Source organism: Triticum aestivum, chromosome 6A, assembly GCF_018294505.1.
Source record: "Triticum aestivum cultivar Chinese Spring chromosome 6A, IWGSC CS RefSeq v2.1, whole genome shotgun sequence".
Classification (NCBI taxonomy): Eukaryota; Viridiplantae; Streptophyta; class Magnoliopsida; order Poales; family Poaceae; genus Triticum; species Triticum aestivum.
The window spans coordinates 616,961,715-616,975,804 of NC_057809.1; the positions used below are offsets into that span (position 1 = coordinate 616,961,715).

Genomic DNA, 14,090 nt, shown 5'->3' on the forward strand with positions numbered 1-14,090 from the left:
TCTTCATGCGCAGCTTGGACGTCTTCCTCTGGGTTCTAGGGTGAACCGAGCTGCCGCCTGCCGGTGCGGCATCCTTCGAGCCAGGATGAGAGGGCAGGGGCCTTTTGCAGCGGCAGCTCCAGAGGAGTGTCGGTGCTGTCTTCGAGTTTGGCTACGATCATGAAGCTTGCGCGGTGGTGCACCTTCTCAAGTCCGTAGCTTGTCCGGTTGGTGTAGGTCGTCCTGTAGGGTGTTGGCGGCAGCATGGCGTTCTTGCTATCGCTACTGCCTTTGAGTCTGTTTCGCTTTGCTCCTTGTATCAGCCGCTTGTTTCTTTTCCTGCTTTCCTTGTTAGTTGGTGTTCTTGTATTCCTGGCCGGTTGATGGCTTTGTTAATTCAAAGCCGGGCTCTTCTTGAGCCTTCGTTCTAAAAAAATAAGTTAGTTTATGTGGGTGTCATGGCTCTCTGAAAATTAAAAGATATTTAAATGTACAATACAACAGTGTGGTTTTATTATGATAGTATTCGAGGCTCTCTAGCTCTTCCTTCCATGTTTTTAGAAAGATTTCCATACCAAATTAATATTAGAAGTTTTAGCTGCTCGAAGCCAAACTTATTAAATTTGATCAATTTTCTAGAAAAAAATTGTCAGCATCTACGCCAGCAAATTAGTTCGATTGGATTCATCACAATTTTGTACCATACAGATTTCAAATGTTGGATTCATCACACCAGAGCGACGACAAACAAATGTGGGCCTCTCGGTCCTGCTGATCCAAAATGTTTGCGCTATGGTTTGCAATAAGTGTGTTTTTTAGTCTAAGAAGTTCTTGTTTTGCGAAAAAGATTTCTCAAGATTAATTATGGTTTTCTAAAACCTAAACCCCAGTTATTATATCTCTTTTTACCATCAATATTCTTGTTCTTTCTTCCACGCAAAGGCGGCTAGGGCAAAGTTCTCTTTCCCTCCAAGCTCCACCAGCTAGCCCGTGGATTCTTCCCCCTCTGCATGTCGCTTTGGTAGCTGGTAGCAAAGAGGGGAATCTAGGTGCCTCGGCTCCGTTTAGTAGTTCAGGGTAGGGTTTTTAGTCCTCGTAGGGCGGCGCTCGAACAGATGGCAGCATTTCATCTTCGAGCTAGTCTTTTGGGTTTCGACCCTCCTCGATGAACTTTTATAATAGATCCGGGTATTTCAGAAAAAAAATCTCTCTTTTTGTTTTTGAGTTGAAACCCTAGTTGTTAGTGTAATTAAAATTTTAGTTCTTTTTCATGTACATCTTCTTATCCTCCACCCGCGAACATCACTCATCGTCTCTCTCCGGTTCCCTTTTCACTGCCGCCGTTGCCTGGACCCAGCCGCAAAGCGTGGTGCCCCTCCTCGCTGCCTGCTGCCTCATGAGTCTAGAAAAACTTAATGGAATTTGAAAATAAGTTCACGAGTTTGAGAAAAGTTGATGAATATGAAAAATGTTTGCAAATTAGAAAAATGTTTATGAATTTGAAAGTATTTCAGGAGTTCAGAAATATACAAATTTGAAAAAAATCACAAATAAAAAAAGTTTGCGAACCCGAAGATAAGGAGCAGGGGCGGCCCTAGGTCCATTGGGCTCGAGCTAACCAAACCATATACTTCATCGTTGAAAAGCCCAGCCCTCTCTTTGGGCCTGCACTCACTCACTAGGGTACTGTACAAGTCTAGGCACAAACCAAGTAACGTCGCAGTAGTAGTGGTACCTGGTACGTGAAGGGCACGCTCGCATGTCTACGTCTTTCCGGTGGACGTACGTGTGGAAAATCTGTAGGAATTTTTGTGACAAGACCCGTCGATTGGCACGTACTCTGCCCGTCAAGGTGGCTCGGGGATTAATTGGATGGTCCTCAGCAGTTCCCTACACTGCACGGCCACAAGCATAAGCTTATCCTTCTCCTTGGCCACAAAACCAGACGTACCTTGACCGTATAAAATTTGCAAGGCGTAGTGTAGCCGAAACGGCTACCATCATATCAGCTGGCCAAGCTGCGCTCCGCATGCAGCGATAAGGTGACGACCGCTCAGGCGGGTCATGCACGTCGCAAGTACTGGTGGTAACTTCCGCAAAAAATTAAAAGAATTCCCCCCGTAATTTTTTTAAAAGAAATTAAAAATACTGGTGGTAACTGACCCGGTGATGACCGTAATATCCGATGGGGCGTCCGGCTTTTAATATGCGATCGATGCGTACAGAGGCAGCATACATACACTCTCAATAGTATCGCTGTATCCATCTATCTAGCTATTATTGATGCTATTGCCACCATAACACAAAACCAACAACCAACACCTAGACCAAACTTGCCCGCCGTCGGAGCCACGATGAGCGCCGTGTGCTTTTTCTTGGCGTGCCTGGCGGCAGCCCTGCAGCCAACGTCGGCCGCCGAGGCTGGAAGGGGTGGGATCTTGCATATCCCTTCCGCCGCCGAGCTGCGTCAGGCTCGTTGCCCTTCCAGATGCGGTGGTGTTGCCATTCACTATCCGTGGGGGGTAGGGCCGGGCTGCTTCCGGCAAGGCTTCGAGCTCACCTGCAACAGCACCGCAGGTCATAAGAGGCTCTTTCTGGGCAATAGTACTACTGAGGTCCTTGAGTTGTATCGCGGAGAAAATTGGCTTGGAGTCTCTCCTATCCACTTCAACGTCACCCTCAAACCAGGTATGAAGGACACTTATAACATGTCATGGGAGGCCCCTGTTAAAGGTGTTATGACCTCTGAAGATACAAGCTTGTTCATTGTTGGTTGTGGTGTGGGTGTCTACTTGTTCGGCCATGATACCAACAAGCCCATAGGTTCTTGCACGAGTATTTGCCTAGACGACAAAGAGGCCATGAAGGAGGCAAATGCAAACCAGTACGATGGCTGGGATGTTGGGATGGGATACTGTTCCATCCATTTGCAGCAGGACGTGCGAGCCTTTGGGTTCATAGTTGGCCGCCTTAATGGTGGCTTCTCAGCACTATCAAGTCAAGGTGAAGGGCTCTCTAATAGTATCAAAGTATTCATGGCGGGATATTACGAATTTCATACGGCTGACATCTATTCAAGTAAGATAGACGAACGGAATGTTGAAGGGGCATATTTTGGCATGGCCATCACGGATCAACCAAACTGTAAAAATGCTCAGAAGAACATGTCAAGCTATGCTTGTAGCACTGACAGCATTTGCCTGGATCAGCAATCAGCTGGAGGCTACTTGTGCCGGTGCCCCAGTTACGCAGATGATGAGAATCCGTACATTATGGACGGCTGTCAAGGTCAGGAATTTACTCTTTACTTAGGATTATATATAAAAATATTCAACTGACATGTCATGAGTATTATATTCATATATGCACGCTTGAATATTATGGTGACTTTTGCACCAATGTTGTCGATTAATACAAGTTTTCTTCTCTGTTTAAAGTTCGCCGCCATTTTTTATTGGGAAAAAAATCATTATGCATCCTAGGTAAAATATATAGTTAGTACTGCTACAGAAAAAAAGCACCAATTGTATTCTCGCTCAAGACTCAAAATTGCCTGTCATAGAAGCTCAAAAATCAGCACGCACCTCTTTTCAGAATATTTTGACACATTTGGACGTAGTACTGTTTTCGATTATACTTGTTCACTAGTGTGGCACATGGGTTACTTCGCAGCTCTCCTGCGGTCTCTACTAGTGGAGAATTATTGACAACCTTCTACTCCCTTTAGATGGGAATATAAGTTGGGCAAATGTTCTTAGCTCTTTGATTTGACTAGCGAAACATGTACTGCATGTCTAAAAAATATACTACATCTTAAGATTCATCGTCCACTGAAGTTTCTAATCATTTTTTGTGTGATATAGTACACATGCTTTGCTGGTTAAATTGACGACGTAATATCCCGTGCCCGACTTATATTGCCACCCGGAGTAAGAGCAATTCCAATGGGGCGACCCATTTCGTCCGCGGACGTCGGTTTGGGTCGGCGCGAACAAAAAAGCCGGCCCAACGCGCCGACCCAAATGGACGCGCGTCCGCCTGCCGACCCATTCCCGGCCCATTTTTTAGTCTGATTTGTGTCGGCGCGGACACAAGACGGACGTGTGTGCGGTCGCCATCTTTCCTCACCGGGCCCGCTGGTCGGTGGCACAGTGGATTCACACCCTCGCCAGCCTGCTACGTCGCCGACGCCGCCGGCCATTTTTTCAGATTAAAATGGATATATAGATAGTTCTAGCGTACACAGATAAAAGAAAAAGACCACTAGTCGCCGCTTTCTGACTCCGACTCGGTAATGTTCTCCTCCGACGTCTGAAGGTAGGCGTCAGCAAGCTCCTCGTCTTTAAAGTCTCAACCCGACGTTTCTCGTAGCTTCAGTTTCAATTGAGTTGCCTGCTTCCGCGAACGCTTGTCCTCCCGATAGGCGGCTCGCTCCCTCCTCCTCGCGTCCCTCTCCGATCTCAATTGCTTGTAGAACTGGCGCTCGTCGATGATGTCCTGTGGGAAGCCTCCGCGCCACACCACCAAGGCTTCCTCGTCCTTCTCTGCGATGGCGACGCGACGCTGCTGCCTCCGGTGGACACGACGATCCTCGTCGATGAAAAGCCGCAGGAGAGGCGCCTGTTCCTGCGCCCGCTGGTTCGACATGTTGGAAAAATTCATATCCCGACGAGGCCTCAGGAGGCGCCACGCCAACGCGTCTTGCGCGCGGGCCGCCTCCTCTGCGGTGTCGAAGGTGCCGAGGACGAGACGTTTCTCGCGAAACCAGATCTCGGCGGAGAAGGCGCCGGAGCGGCGCTCGCGGACTCCGCGAAAATCCGAAGCGCCCAGGCGGCGGATCGACATGGTGGCGCAGATGCGGCGAGAGTGGGCGGCGGGCAGAGTGTGGAGGGAGCGCCTTCTTTATAGCGAGCGCCGGCCGCGGCGCGCACGCGAACCTTTCCCGCGCGCTGGATCGCCAAAACCAGCGCGCGCTAGGCCATTTTCTCCCATGCGCGCGAACATTTCCCGCGCGCTGGAGCGCCAAAACCAGGGCGACGACATGATCTTAAACGCGCGCGGTCATGAAATGGGTCGGCCCGTTGGACGCACTGCCGACCCAAAACTAAAAAAGAGCGGACGGCGGGCGGGCGGCCGACCCAAACGGACAAAAAACAAACAAAAACGCCGTCCGTTTAGGTCGGCCTGTTGGAGTTGCTCTAAAGACTTAACTTGTTTTCGTCAATGTCCACCCACTTAGGCCTCCTTTGGTTTGGAGGAATTTTAGAGGATAGGATTCTTATAGGATTTTTTTCCTTTAGAGCCCTTTGTTTCATAGGAATGGATTCCTATTCCTACATAGGATTGGTTCCTATCCTCCACATTTCATAGGAAAATAAAAATGAGCCTAGACTCATGGAAAAATTCCTTTGGTGTCAACCAAATGACATCTCGTTTCCTATTCCTACTCATAGGATTTGAGATACATGTCATCTCATTTCCTACAAAATTCCTATTCCTACGATAATCCTATCCTATGAACCAAAAGAGGCCTTAATGGGTCTGGTTTACCACAAGTACCACTAGCACGTTTCTTTGAAATGTTCCCGCTAGCTATTAAATTGATACCATTAATTAATGCTATAATAAAGTATCTCTAGTCTATTCCCTCTGTCCTTAAAAAAGTGTACTTTTAATTTTGTTGGAAGGTCAAACTATCTCAAAATTTGACCAAGTTTGTGCACAAATATATCAATGCTTGTGAAACCAAATAGATATATGACAAAAATATATTTCATCATGAATCTAATACTACTAATTTGAAAACATAAATATTGGTCTATTATTGTATAAATACGGTCAAACATAAAAAAGTTTGACTTTCCAATAAAGTTGGAAGTACACTCTTTCAAGGACGGAGGGAGTACATAGGATGGCCATTAATTCCCATGCTCCTAATGTAACTTCTCATCGGTCAGTATCCCAGTGTAACTTCTTCCTGTGTCATTCCATCTGCAGCATACACACCCAATCCCAAAGAAGGTTGCAAGAGATTATGCGGGAACACAAACATTCCCTTTCCTTTTGGGCTTGAAAAAGGTTGCTATGCTGCCGAAAAGTTTCGGCTTAACTGTACATCAGAAAACATCACAATTCTTGATCGAAGTGCCAAATACATTGTGGCCAACATTTTAGTGAATGAAGGATATCTTACTGTTAGAGAAATACAAAACAACTCAAGGTACAGCGATGAAGATCTTGCGGTGGTAAGTTATACAAGCGGTGGGGGCATGGAACTAGAAGACATCGTCGATCGATATGGTTTTTATTTATCTGAAGAATACGACATGAAGATGTGGTGGTCTGTTGATAATTTAACCTGTCCGGTTGATATGAGCAAGCAAAGAAGTGCTACGTACGCATGCCGCAGTGTCAATAGCGCCTGCATTCCTGTCACCCGCCGCCATGGGAATGGCACGACGCAGCTCGGCTATCGTTGCCAGTGCTCTCCCAATTATGAGGGAAATCCATACACACCGGATGGCTGCACAGGTAAACACGCTCCAACTTCAATTACTTATTGCCATCCAACCGTATGCATGATTTTCCTAGTACATGAAATGATTGACTAAAATTTTGATAATGATACATCTAGCAGGATTCATGTGTTGCAATTCTTCTCTCATCTTGATCCAAAGAGTTGGTTTCCTCTTTTTTTAGCGGAGTTACACTAACTAGGTTGACATACAAGTCATACTACTCATACTACATTGTTCAGTTTAGTTGTGTGCATCACATGATGTAGATACCAGGAGGGTGATAATTCTATTACTTAAAAAGGTACATTACGCTAAATGACTAGGCACGCACCAGAGCTAGAGTTTGTCTAATTCATGAAAATGCCAAAATAGGGCTTGATCCCTACTTGAGCTTTGTTGCTTGAGCTAAGGCTGGATACCACCATCATGTGTACGTTTAATCTTATACAACCATTTTTCTTTTGTCTTTTAGAATACATGCTGATAAACTTCCGAAGCTTTAGTGGCAATGGCATACACATAAGCATGTAAATTCGCCTCATGGAAATGGAAACAAAATGTGATTAACATATATGGCATCAAACATATTTTTGTAATATTAGTTTTCTATACAATTTGGTTGTTACTAAGATGTACTTAGAAACAATAATTTCCAATGCAACATTTTGGAGAGCGCGTTGATGTATAGAGGTAACTTCAATGTGCGTTGGATGAATGGTAGGCCAAGGGTGACCTAGCTTTGGTTCCATGTTTACTACTACTACCTCCGTTTCAGTTTACAAGTCCTGCACGTATACCTAGATTGTCAATTTTACCATCCTAATATAAACTATATAACACAAAAATTATACCTTTTAAAAGTAGAAACTCCGAAGTTTATGTTGGTATATTTTTTTGTAATATATGACTTGTACTAGGTTGATCAAATTAACGACCTAGGTGTACGCGCACGCCCTGTAAACTGAGCGAGAGGTAGTAATTATTTTCAGGCAGCAATCATTGCTCACGTGCCTACCAATTACAGATGTCAACGAGTGTTTGTTGATGAATACTTGCAATGGCACATGCCAAAATTATCCTGGGGGCTATAGTTGCAACACCTGCACTCATGGAAAAGAGTTTGATCCAATAAAAAGGAGATGTGTCACATCAGCAAAGAGACGCAGTCTTCTCTTAGGTAAGTCATTTCAAAATTACTTACCTCAATAGAATTGCAACTTGAAAATTAAGGACATGTTTTAACAACTACTGCTACTAGATGTATAGGTATCGGAATTGGAATTGGGTGTGGTCTTGGTGCCATAATACTTGGGCTAGGTATTGTGGCATTCATCAGTAAGTGGAAGAGAGGCATACAGAAGAGAATACGAAGAGCATACTTCAAGAAAAATCAAGGACTACTCTTGGAACAACTAATATCAGATGAAAGTGCCACTGATAAAATGAAGATATTCTCCTTGGAGGAATTAAATAAAGCAACCAATAACTTTGATGTCAGTCGTGTTCTTGGTCGTGGAGGACATGGCACCGTTTACAAAGGAATTCTATCTGATCAACGTGTAGTGGCTATCAAAAAGTCAAAGCTAGTGGAGCAAACTGAGATTGACCAGTTTATCAATGAGGTTGCCATCTTATCACAGATCATTCACCGGAATGTGGTCAAGCTTTTTGGTTGTTGTCTCGAAACAGAGGTGCCTTTGTTGGTCTATGAGTTCATATCCAATGGCACACTATATGATCTTCTTCACATCGATGTAAGTGTTAAATGCTTACTTTTATGGGATGATCGTATTAGGATTGCAACAGAAGCTGCAGGTGCTCTTTCTTATCTCCACTCAGCTGCTGCGATACCAATTTTCCATAGAGATGTCAAATCTTCCAATATACTCCTAGATGGCAACTTTACTACCAAGGTTTCTGACTTTGGTGCTTCGAGGTCTTTATCACTTGATCAGACACATGTAGTGACAATTGTACAAGGAACTTTTGGTTACTTAGACCCCGAGTACTACCACACCGGGGAGCTAAGTGAGAAGAGTGATGTTTATAGCTTTGGAATTATACTGGTGGAGCTTCTGATGAGAAAGAAGCCAATTTTTATTAATGAACAAGGTATGAAACAAAGCTTGGCTCATTACTTTGTGGAAGGCCTTCAGCAGGGAGTTCTCATGGAAATCATGGATCCCCAAGTTGCAGAAGAAGCGAATCAGAATGAAATTTATGACATTGCCTCAGTTGCGGAAGCATGCTTGAAAACCAAAGGAAAAGAAAGACCTACCATGAAAGAGGTAGAAATGAAGTTGCAACTCCTAAAAACTAGAAGATTAAGGAGTCAACTTCCTCCCATAAATGACGGAGAGATCGAGTCACTTGGGTGCTTAAATGGCGCTAGCTCTCATGCACAGAGCAACAGCATTGTCAGTAATGTTGGCTTAACACCTACATGCAGCTCCGGAAAGTATAGTCTGGAGCAAGAGTTTTTAAACTCGGCCAGCTTTCCACGCTAGCAAAGCACACAGTGGGATGATCATCTGCTTACTAAGCTTCTGAGGTGCATGTCAGGTACCCTACACGTGCTTATATAGAAAAACTATGTAATGTACGTAGTTCCTTTTAGTAGGAGTATACCATGTAAACGCCTGAATTGTATTTGCAGCTTATCTTATGTGTGTAATTTCTTTAGACGACAACTCGTTGCAATTAAGCTACGGTGGTGAATAAAGGTATTTCACGGTGTTTTTGTTTTGAACAAAAAAACTGATGTACACATTTCTCGCATATTTTTATGTTTTGGGGAAAAATAATATGCATTTTTTATCTGCGAAATGTTTTCCCTTCCCCATCCGAGCCGCCGCGCGTGGTGGCCTGAGCCGCGAAGGGTGATGCTTCTCGTTGTCGCCAGCCGATAGAGTGCTCTGCTGGGCAGGCCGGAGACAGGTTGGGGAGCCCAGCCGTCGAGCAGCAGCAGCCCCTCGCCCCTGGCCGTTGGAAACAGTATAGCATATAGTAATATGTTTTCTTTACTGTATTATTGCTCTTAACTAAATGAACTCGCAAGAAAACGAAGATGAGTCATTAATTCTTTTTTGTGTACTTTTCTTTGGGGGTTTTTAGGCTAAATAGTAGGCCAACCAGCTGCATTTTCCAAAAAATATATCAAAGAAAGCTATGTACAAAAATGAAAAGACTGAATAGCTTTTTTAGATTAAAAAAACTGAATAGCTAATAATACAAGGCTGACTGCCCCCCAAGAATGGACTCCCTCTGTCCAGAAATGTGACGTCTCTGTGGGGTACATCTTTATGGATTGGATGGGCAAAATGGGAGGGGACTCAGCCCCAAGCCTGAAAAAGGAGGAGGGGTCACATGTAATTGGGGATGGGGTGCCATTAGAGGACGACTATTTTACTTTCTCCATTTGAAAATAAGTGTCTCAACACTTATTTTCAGACGAAAAAGTATGTTATATTAGTATTTACAGGTTTTTTAGCTATTCATTTGTTCAGACTGCTGTTGAGTGTCTATGTCCCTGTAAGAGCATCTCCAACAGGCGCCGAATGCGCCGCGCTAAAAACAGCTTTAGCGCGCGTCCATCGCCTGGTTTGGCGCGGCGCGCAGCGCCCGCTCCAGCAGCCGCGCTAAAATGCAGCGCGCGCGCGCCGCTCCAGCAGCGCGCAAAAAATGCAGCGGCGCGCTCATTCTACAAACTAGATGTAGGCATTGGAAGCATAGAAACTAAATAGATTGCATAGATTTTTTTAAAAACGATACAAAGGTATTTTACATCGGAAACATAGATTGCACGACAAACGATAAAAATCTAGATAGATTGCATAAAAAAAACTACTCTAAGTCGTTATCATCATCACCATTATCATCCTCGGTGGTGTCGTCCGAGGTATCTAGCCATATGTCCAACCACCGATCATCGTCCGGCGTGAAGAACGACTGCCCACCTGCTGCAACGAGATCGGACTGCGCATTCGCCAACGCCTTCCGCCGAGGCCTGTCCAACCGCTCCTCGCGGCGCCTTCGCATGTCCTCCTCGCGGCGCCTTGCCCAGTAGACTTGCTCGTAGGCGACGTCCTCCGGGTGGCGCCGGCGCCACTCCGCCATGACCCGCTCGTCCTCCTGGGCGACGAGGAGGCGGCGCTGCCGCTCGGCGTGCTCCGCACGGTCTTGCGCCGTGTTCAGACCAGGCGGCGGGGCGACGTCGAGCACCTGCTGGAGCGTGTACACATCTTGGAAGTTCATCTGGCCGCGCGGCCGGCCTAGGTGCCACGCCGCCGCGTCGTACGCGCGGGCGGCCTCGCGCGCCGTCCCGTAGGTGCCGAGGCCGAGCCGGAGATCGCCGAAGCGTATCTCCGAGTAGTAGCCGATGTTGGGGCGCAGGCGGACGACGCGGTAGCCGGACGCTCCTCGGCGGCGCGGCGGCATGGCGGCGCGGCGGTGGCGGGGCGCTGGAGCGGTGGAGGCTCGTCGGTGGCGGGGCGCTGGAGCGGCGCGTGGCAGAGACGGAGAGGAAGAGGAGAAGAGGAGGCGTGCAAAAGGCGCGTGCCGCGCGCCGCACTTTATAGGCGCGCCGGAAGCAATGCGCAAAAAATGGCGTGCGAGATGGCGCCTTTTCACGCGCGCGCGCAAACGGTTCCCGCACGCGCGAGTTTCCCGCCACCGCTGAAGCGCGGCAAAATGCCCCGCGCGCGCTAAAAGCTGGGTTTACCGCATGCGCACATCGTTTGACGCAGTCGTTGGAGATGCTCTAACTCAGCCCCGGGCCTAGAAGTGTGCAACCTACGCATAAGGCACAGGTTCCCTAGGTCAAAGGGGCCCAAAACGCTAACGCCATGTGTACGTCTTGAGCACTAAATGAGGAGTGCTCGTTCCCTATCTTCAAGGGTCACTTTGGATGGGGCCACTGCCATGTGTCACACTCTTGTTGCTCTCTTCGTATTTTATTTTTTTAATTTTTCACACGCATTTTCGCCTTTTTAGAATAAGCAGTGCATTCGGTTGGACTATTTGCTTAGAACAAGGCTAAATGACAGGGCATCAACACGTCCTTGAATGTTGTACTGTGAATACAAGAGTGTGGGTATATTTTTGTCTTCCTAAATGTTACGATCTACCTTTGCATCAAGCCATGCACACAATCATTTATTAAAATGAATAAAGTATAGTGCCTAGAACATCTTATGTAGCCAAAAAAATAGAAAACAAATAGCCACAACTGGTTATTGTAGGACACCATGCTTAAACACCTATCGTATTATTGAACCGCCGTCATTCAAACCGGTTGTGTGTTTCCGTGCTATCATCTCTCATCAGTTGCAGCAAAATATACCCTAATATCATTAGGGGCATAGATGATTCTGGTGTTAAGGTGCCAAGCAGGACCAGGAAACTGAAGGCCCTGCGTACACTGCGATATGTTCACTATGCTTGGGGAAATGCCATTGTAAAAGAGATAAAAGGTCTCACTGGCCTGCAGAAGCTAGGAGTGGTCGGCATCAACAAGAGAAATGGTTTGGGTTTCTGTTCAGCTATTTCCAGTCTCAACCGTCTTGAATCGTTGTCAGTGCAGTCAAGTGATAGCCTAGATGGCTGTTTGGATGGCATGCCCGCAGCTCCAGAAAACCTGCAGAGCCTCAAGCTATCCGGTAGCCTCGACAAATTGCCGGAATGGATCAAGGGGCTCCAAAATCTTGTGAAGCTCAGGTTAGAACTCAGCAAGCTATCAGGGGACCTCGAAACCATGCAAGTCCTTGGGAACCTACCAAACCTATCTATTCTAGGTTTGTGGGATAGTTGGTTTCAGATCGATGTACTCCAGTTCCAGATTGGCCTTTTCAGAAGGCTCACGGTGCTTGATCGTTTCTACACAAAGATGGAAATTGAATTAGTGGTGTCGTGGATTTGTCACGACAAATGTCCTCATGAAAAGGACTTAGTCGTGAGGCTAACGCATCTATATGGTAGCTTGAGAGGGGTTCATCGGAATCAAGAGACGCGAGGCGGGTCAACACACAAGACAAGGGTTTAGACAGCTTCGGGCCCCGGGAAACATCATCCGGTAATAGCCCTACATGTTGTTTGTGGCTAGGTCTTATTATGCTCATCAGGGAGTTGCAGTATAAGCCGGCTCGCCTTTTGTTGTATCTAGCCTTAGAGATTACTTCCCCCCCCCCCCCTTCTTGGGGTGCCCTGCCCCTCCTTATATAAATTGGAGGGGCGGGTTACATGTGGAGTCCTACCAAGATTAGGACTAGCCTATCTTCTAATACAAGCCGGATACAAGTCCGGGTCTTGCTTCCTTGTAACGAAAATATTCCTCATGCCTTTCCTCTTAAGCTGGCCCACCGAAACATAAGCCGGCCTTCCCACGAGTCACCTTCTGGCCGTTGGGCCTTGTCGATCGTCTGACCCACCCACCGGGTCACTAATAAGTCGTCGAGGCTCGGGCGGGTCTCCAGTGAGTCGCCAAGTGTTAGCTGGGTCTCTGATGAGCCGCCAAGTCCGGCTGGTTCATTTTTCTGGCCGGGTCATACCGCGGGGTATATCCCCGACATTAGTCCCCAATTTAATTTGGATTTGTCCATGTTAAACTGATCCTGATCATCCTTAAGTCATTGTCATTTCCTCCTTCTGGAAAGTCTGGGTCAATAGACCAACTTCATAGCCCATTTGCTTGTAGAAGAAATATTTTAAATAAAGAATCCATTTGAGTCGGCCTTCAATGCTCTGACTTGACAAAAATATTGGTCTTGAAATATTCAACTGATATCCAGCTAGCTTGAAAATATAAAACTTGCCGAGTTATGATTTCCAAAATTGTCGTGTTATAAAAACTGATGACTCCAGGTCATGACTGTTATAGACGCCGGGTCATGATTGTTGCCAACACCGTGTCACACAATTGATCTTTCTGGTTTGCTCAAAACTGAGAATTTGAAGATGTTCCTCCTTTATATGCATATCATGTGTAGCCCCCAACTCTTAAGAGGAGAACATAGTGATAGTTTAAGACTTGCTTTAATATATATGCTGCAACTTGGAGAAATCCGGGTTGTTCATGTAAGCCGCCAATCATAAACTGCATATTTTGAACTTCCCATGTGTAGCCCCCAAGTGCCAGGTCATTAGTGAGCAGGAACTTTATAGATATGATCATGTAGAGTTGAGCAGCAGTGTGTAGCCCCTAAGGGCCGGCTCAACAAGATAATACTAAGCTGGGACTTTATATATACTTCATTAAAAATAACATCATATGATGTAACCCTCACCATAGGGCTCGAACCCACATCAACAAGGTTAAGAGCCTTGTGCTCTATCAACTGAGCAGTGGACCCTTCAATATAATGGATTAAGGTTTGTGTACTTTGAATTGTTTGACACGAGCAATTGGTAGCCCTCAGGGGCCGGCTCATTATGATGTGATGAGTCGGGTCTTCAATAACGCAAGTAAAAAATGACCTTGCATTAGCCCCCAAGTGCCATGGTGCATGCTGGCAGAGACATGAGACTTGCGTATTTGATGTAATATCAATATGAATAATGTAGCCTCCAAGTACCGGGTAGCAAGCCTGCAGCGACTCG

General features: G+C 46.1%; 1 protein-coding gene across 1 annotated transcript; it reads left to right on the forward strand.

Annotated features, from left to right (window-relative positions):
* Nucleotides 1-2,165: 2,165 nt before the first annotated feature.
* Nucleotides 2,166-9,347, forward strand: LOC123129849 (wall-associated receptor kinase 2; the record flags this gene model as incomplete). The annotated part of the gene is made up of 4 exons (XM_044549839.1): nt 2,166-3,267; nt 5,977-6,510; nt 7,522-7,674; nt 7,764-9,347. Coding segments are annotated over 4 exons (3,030 nt in total), but the record flags the coding sequence as incomplete, so codon positions are not given.
* Between the last annotated feature and the right edge of the window lie 4,743 nt (nt 9,348-14,090).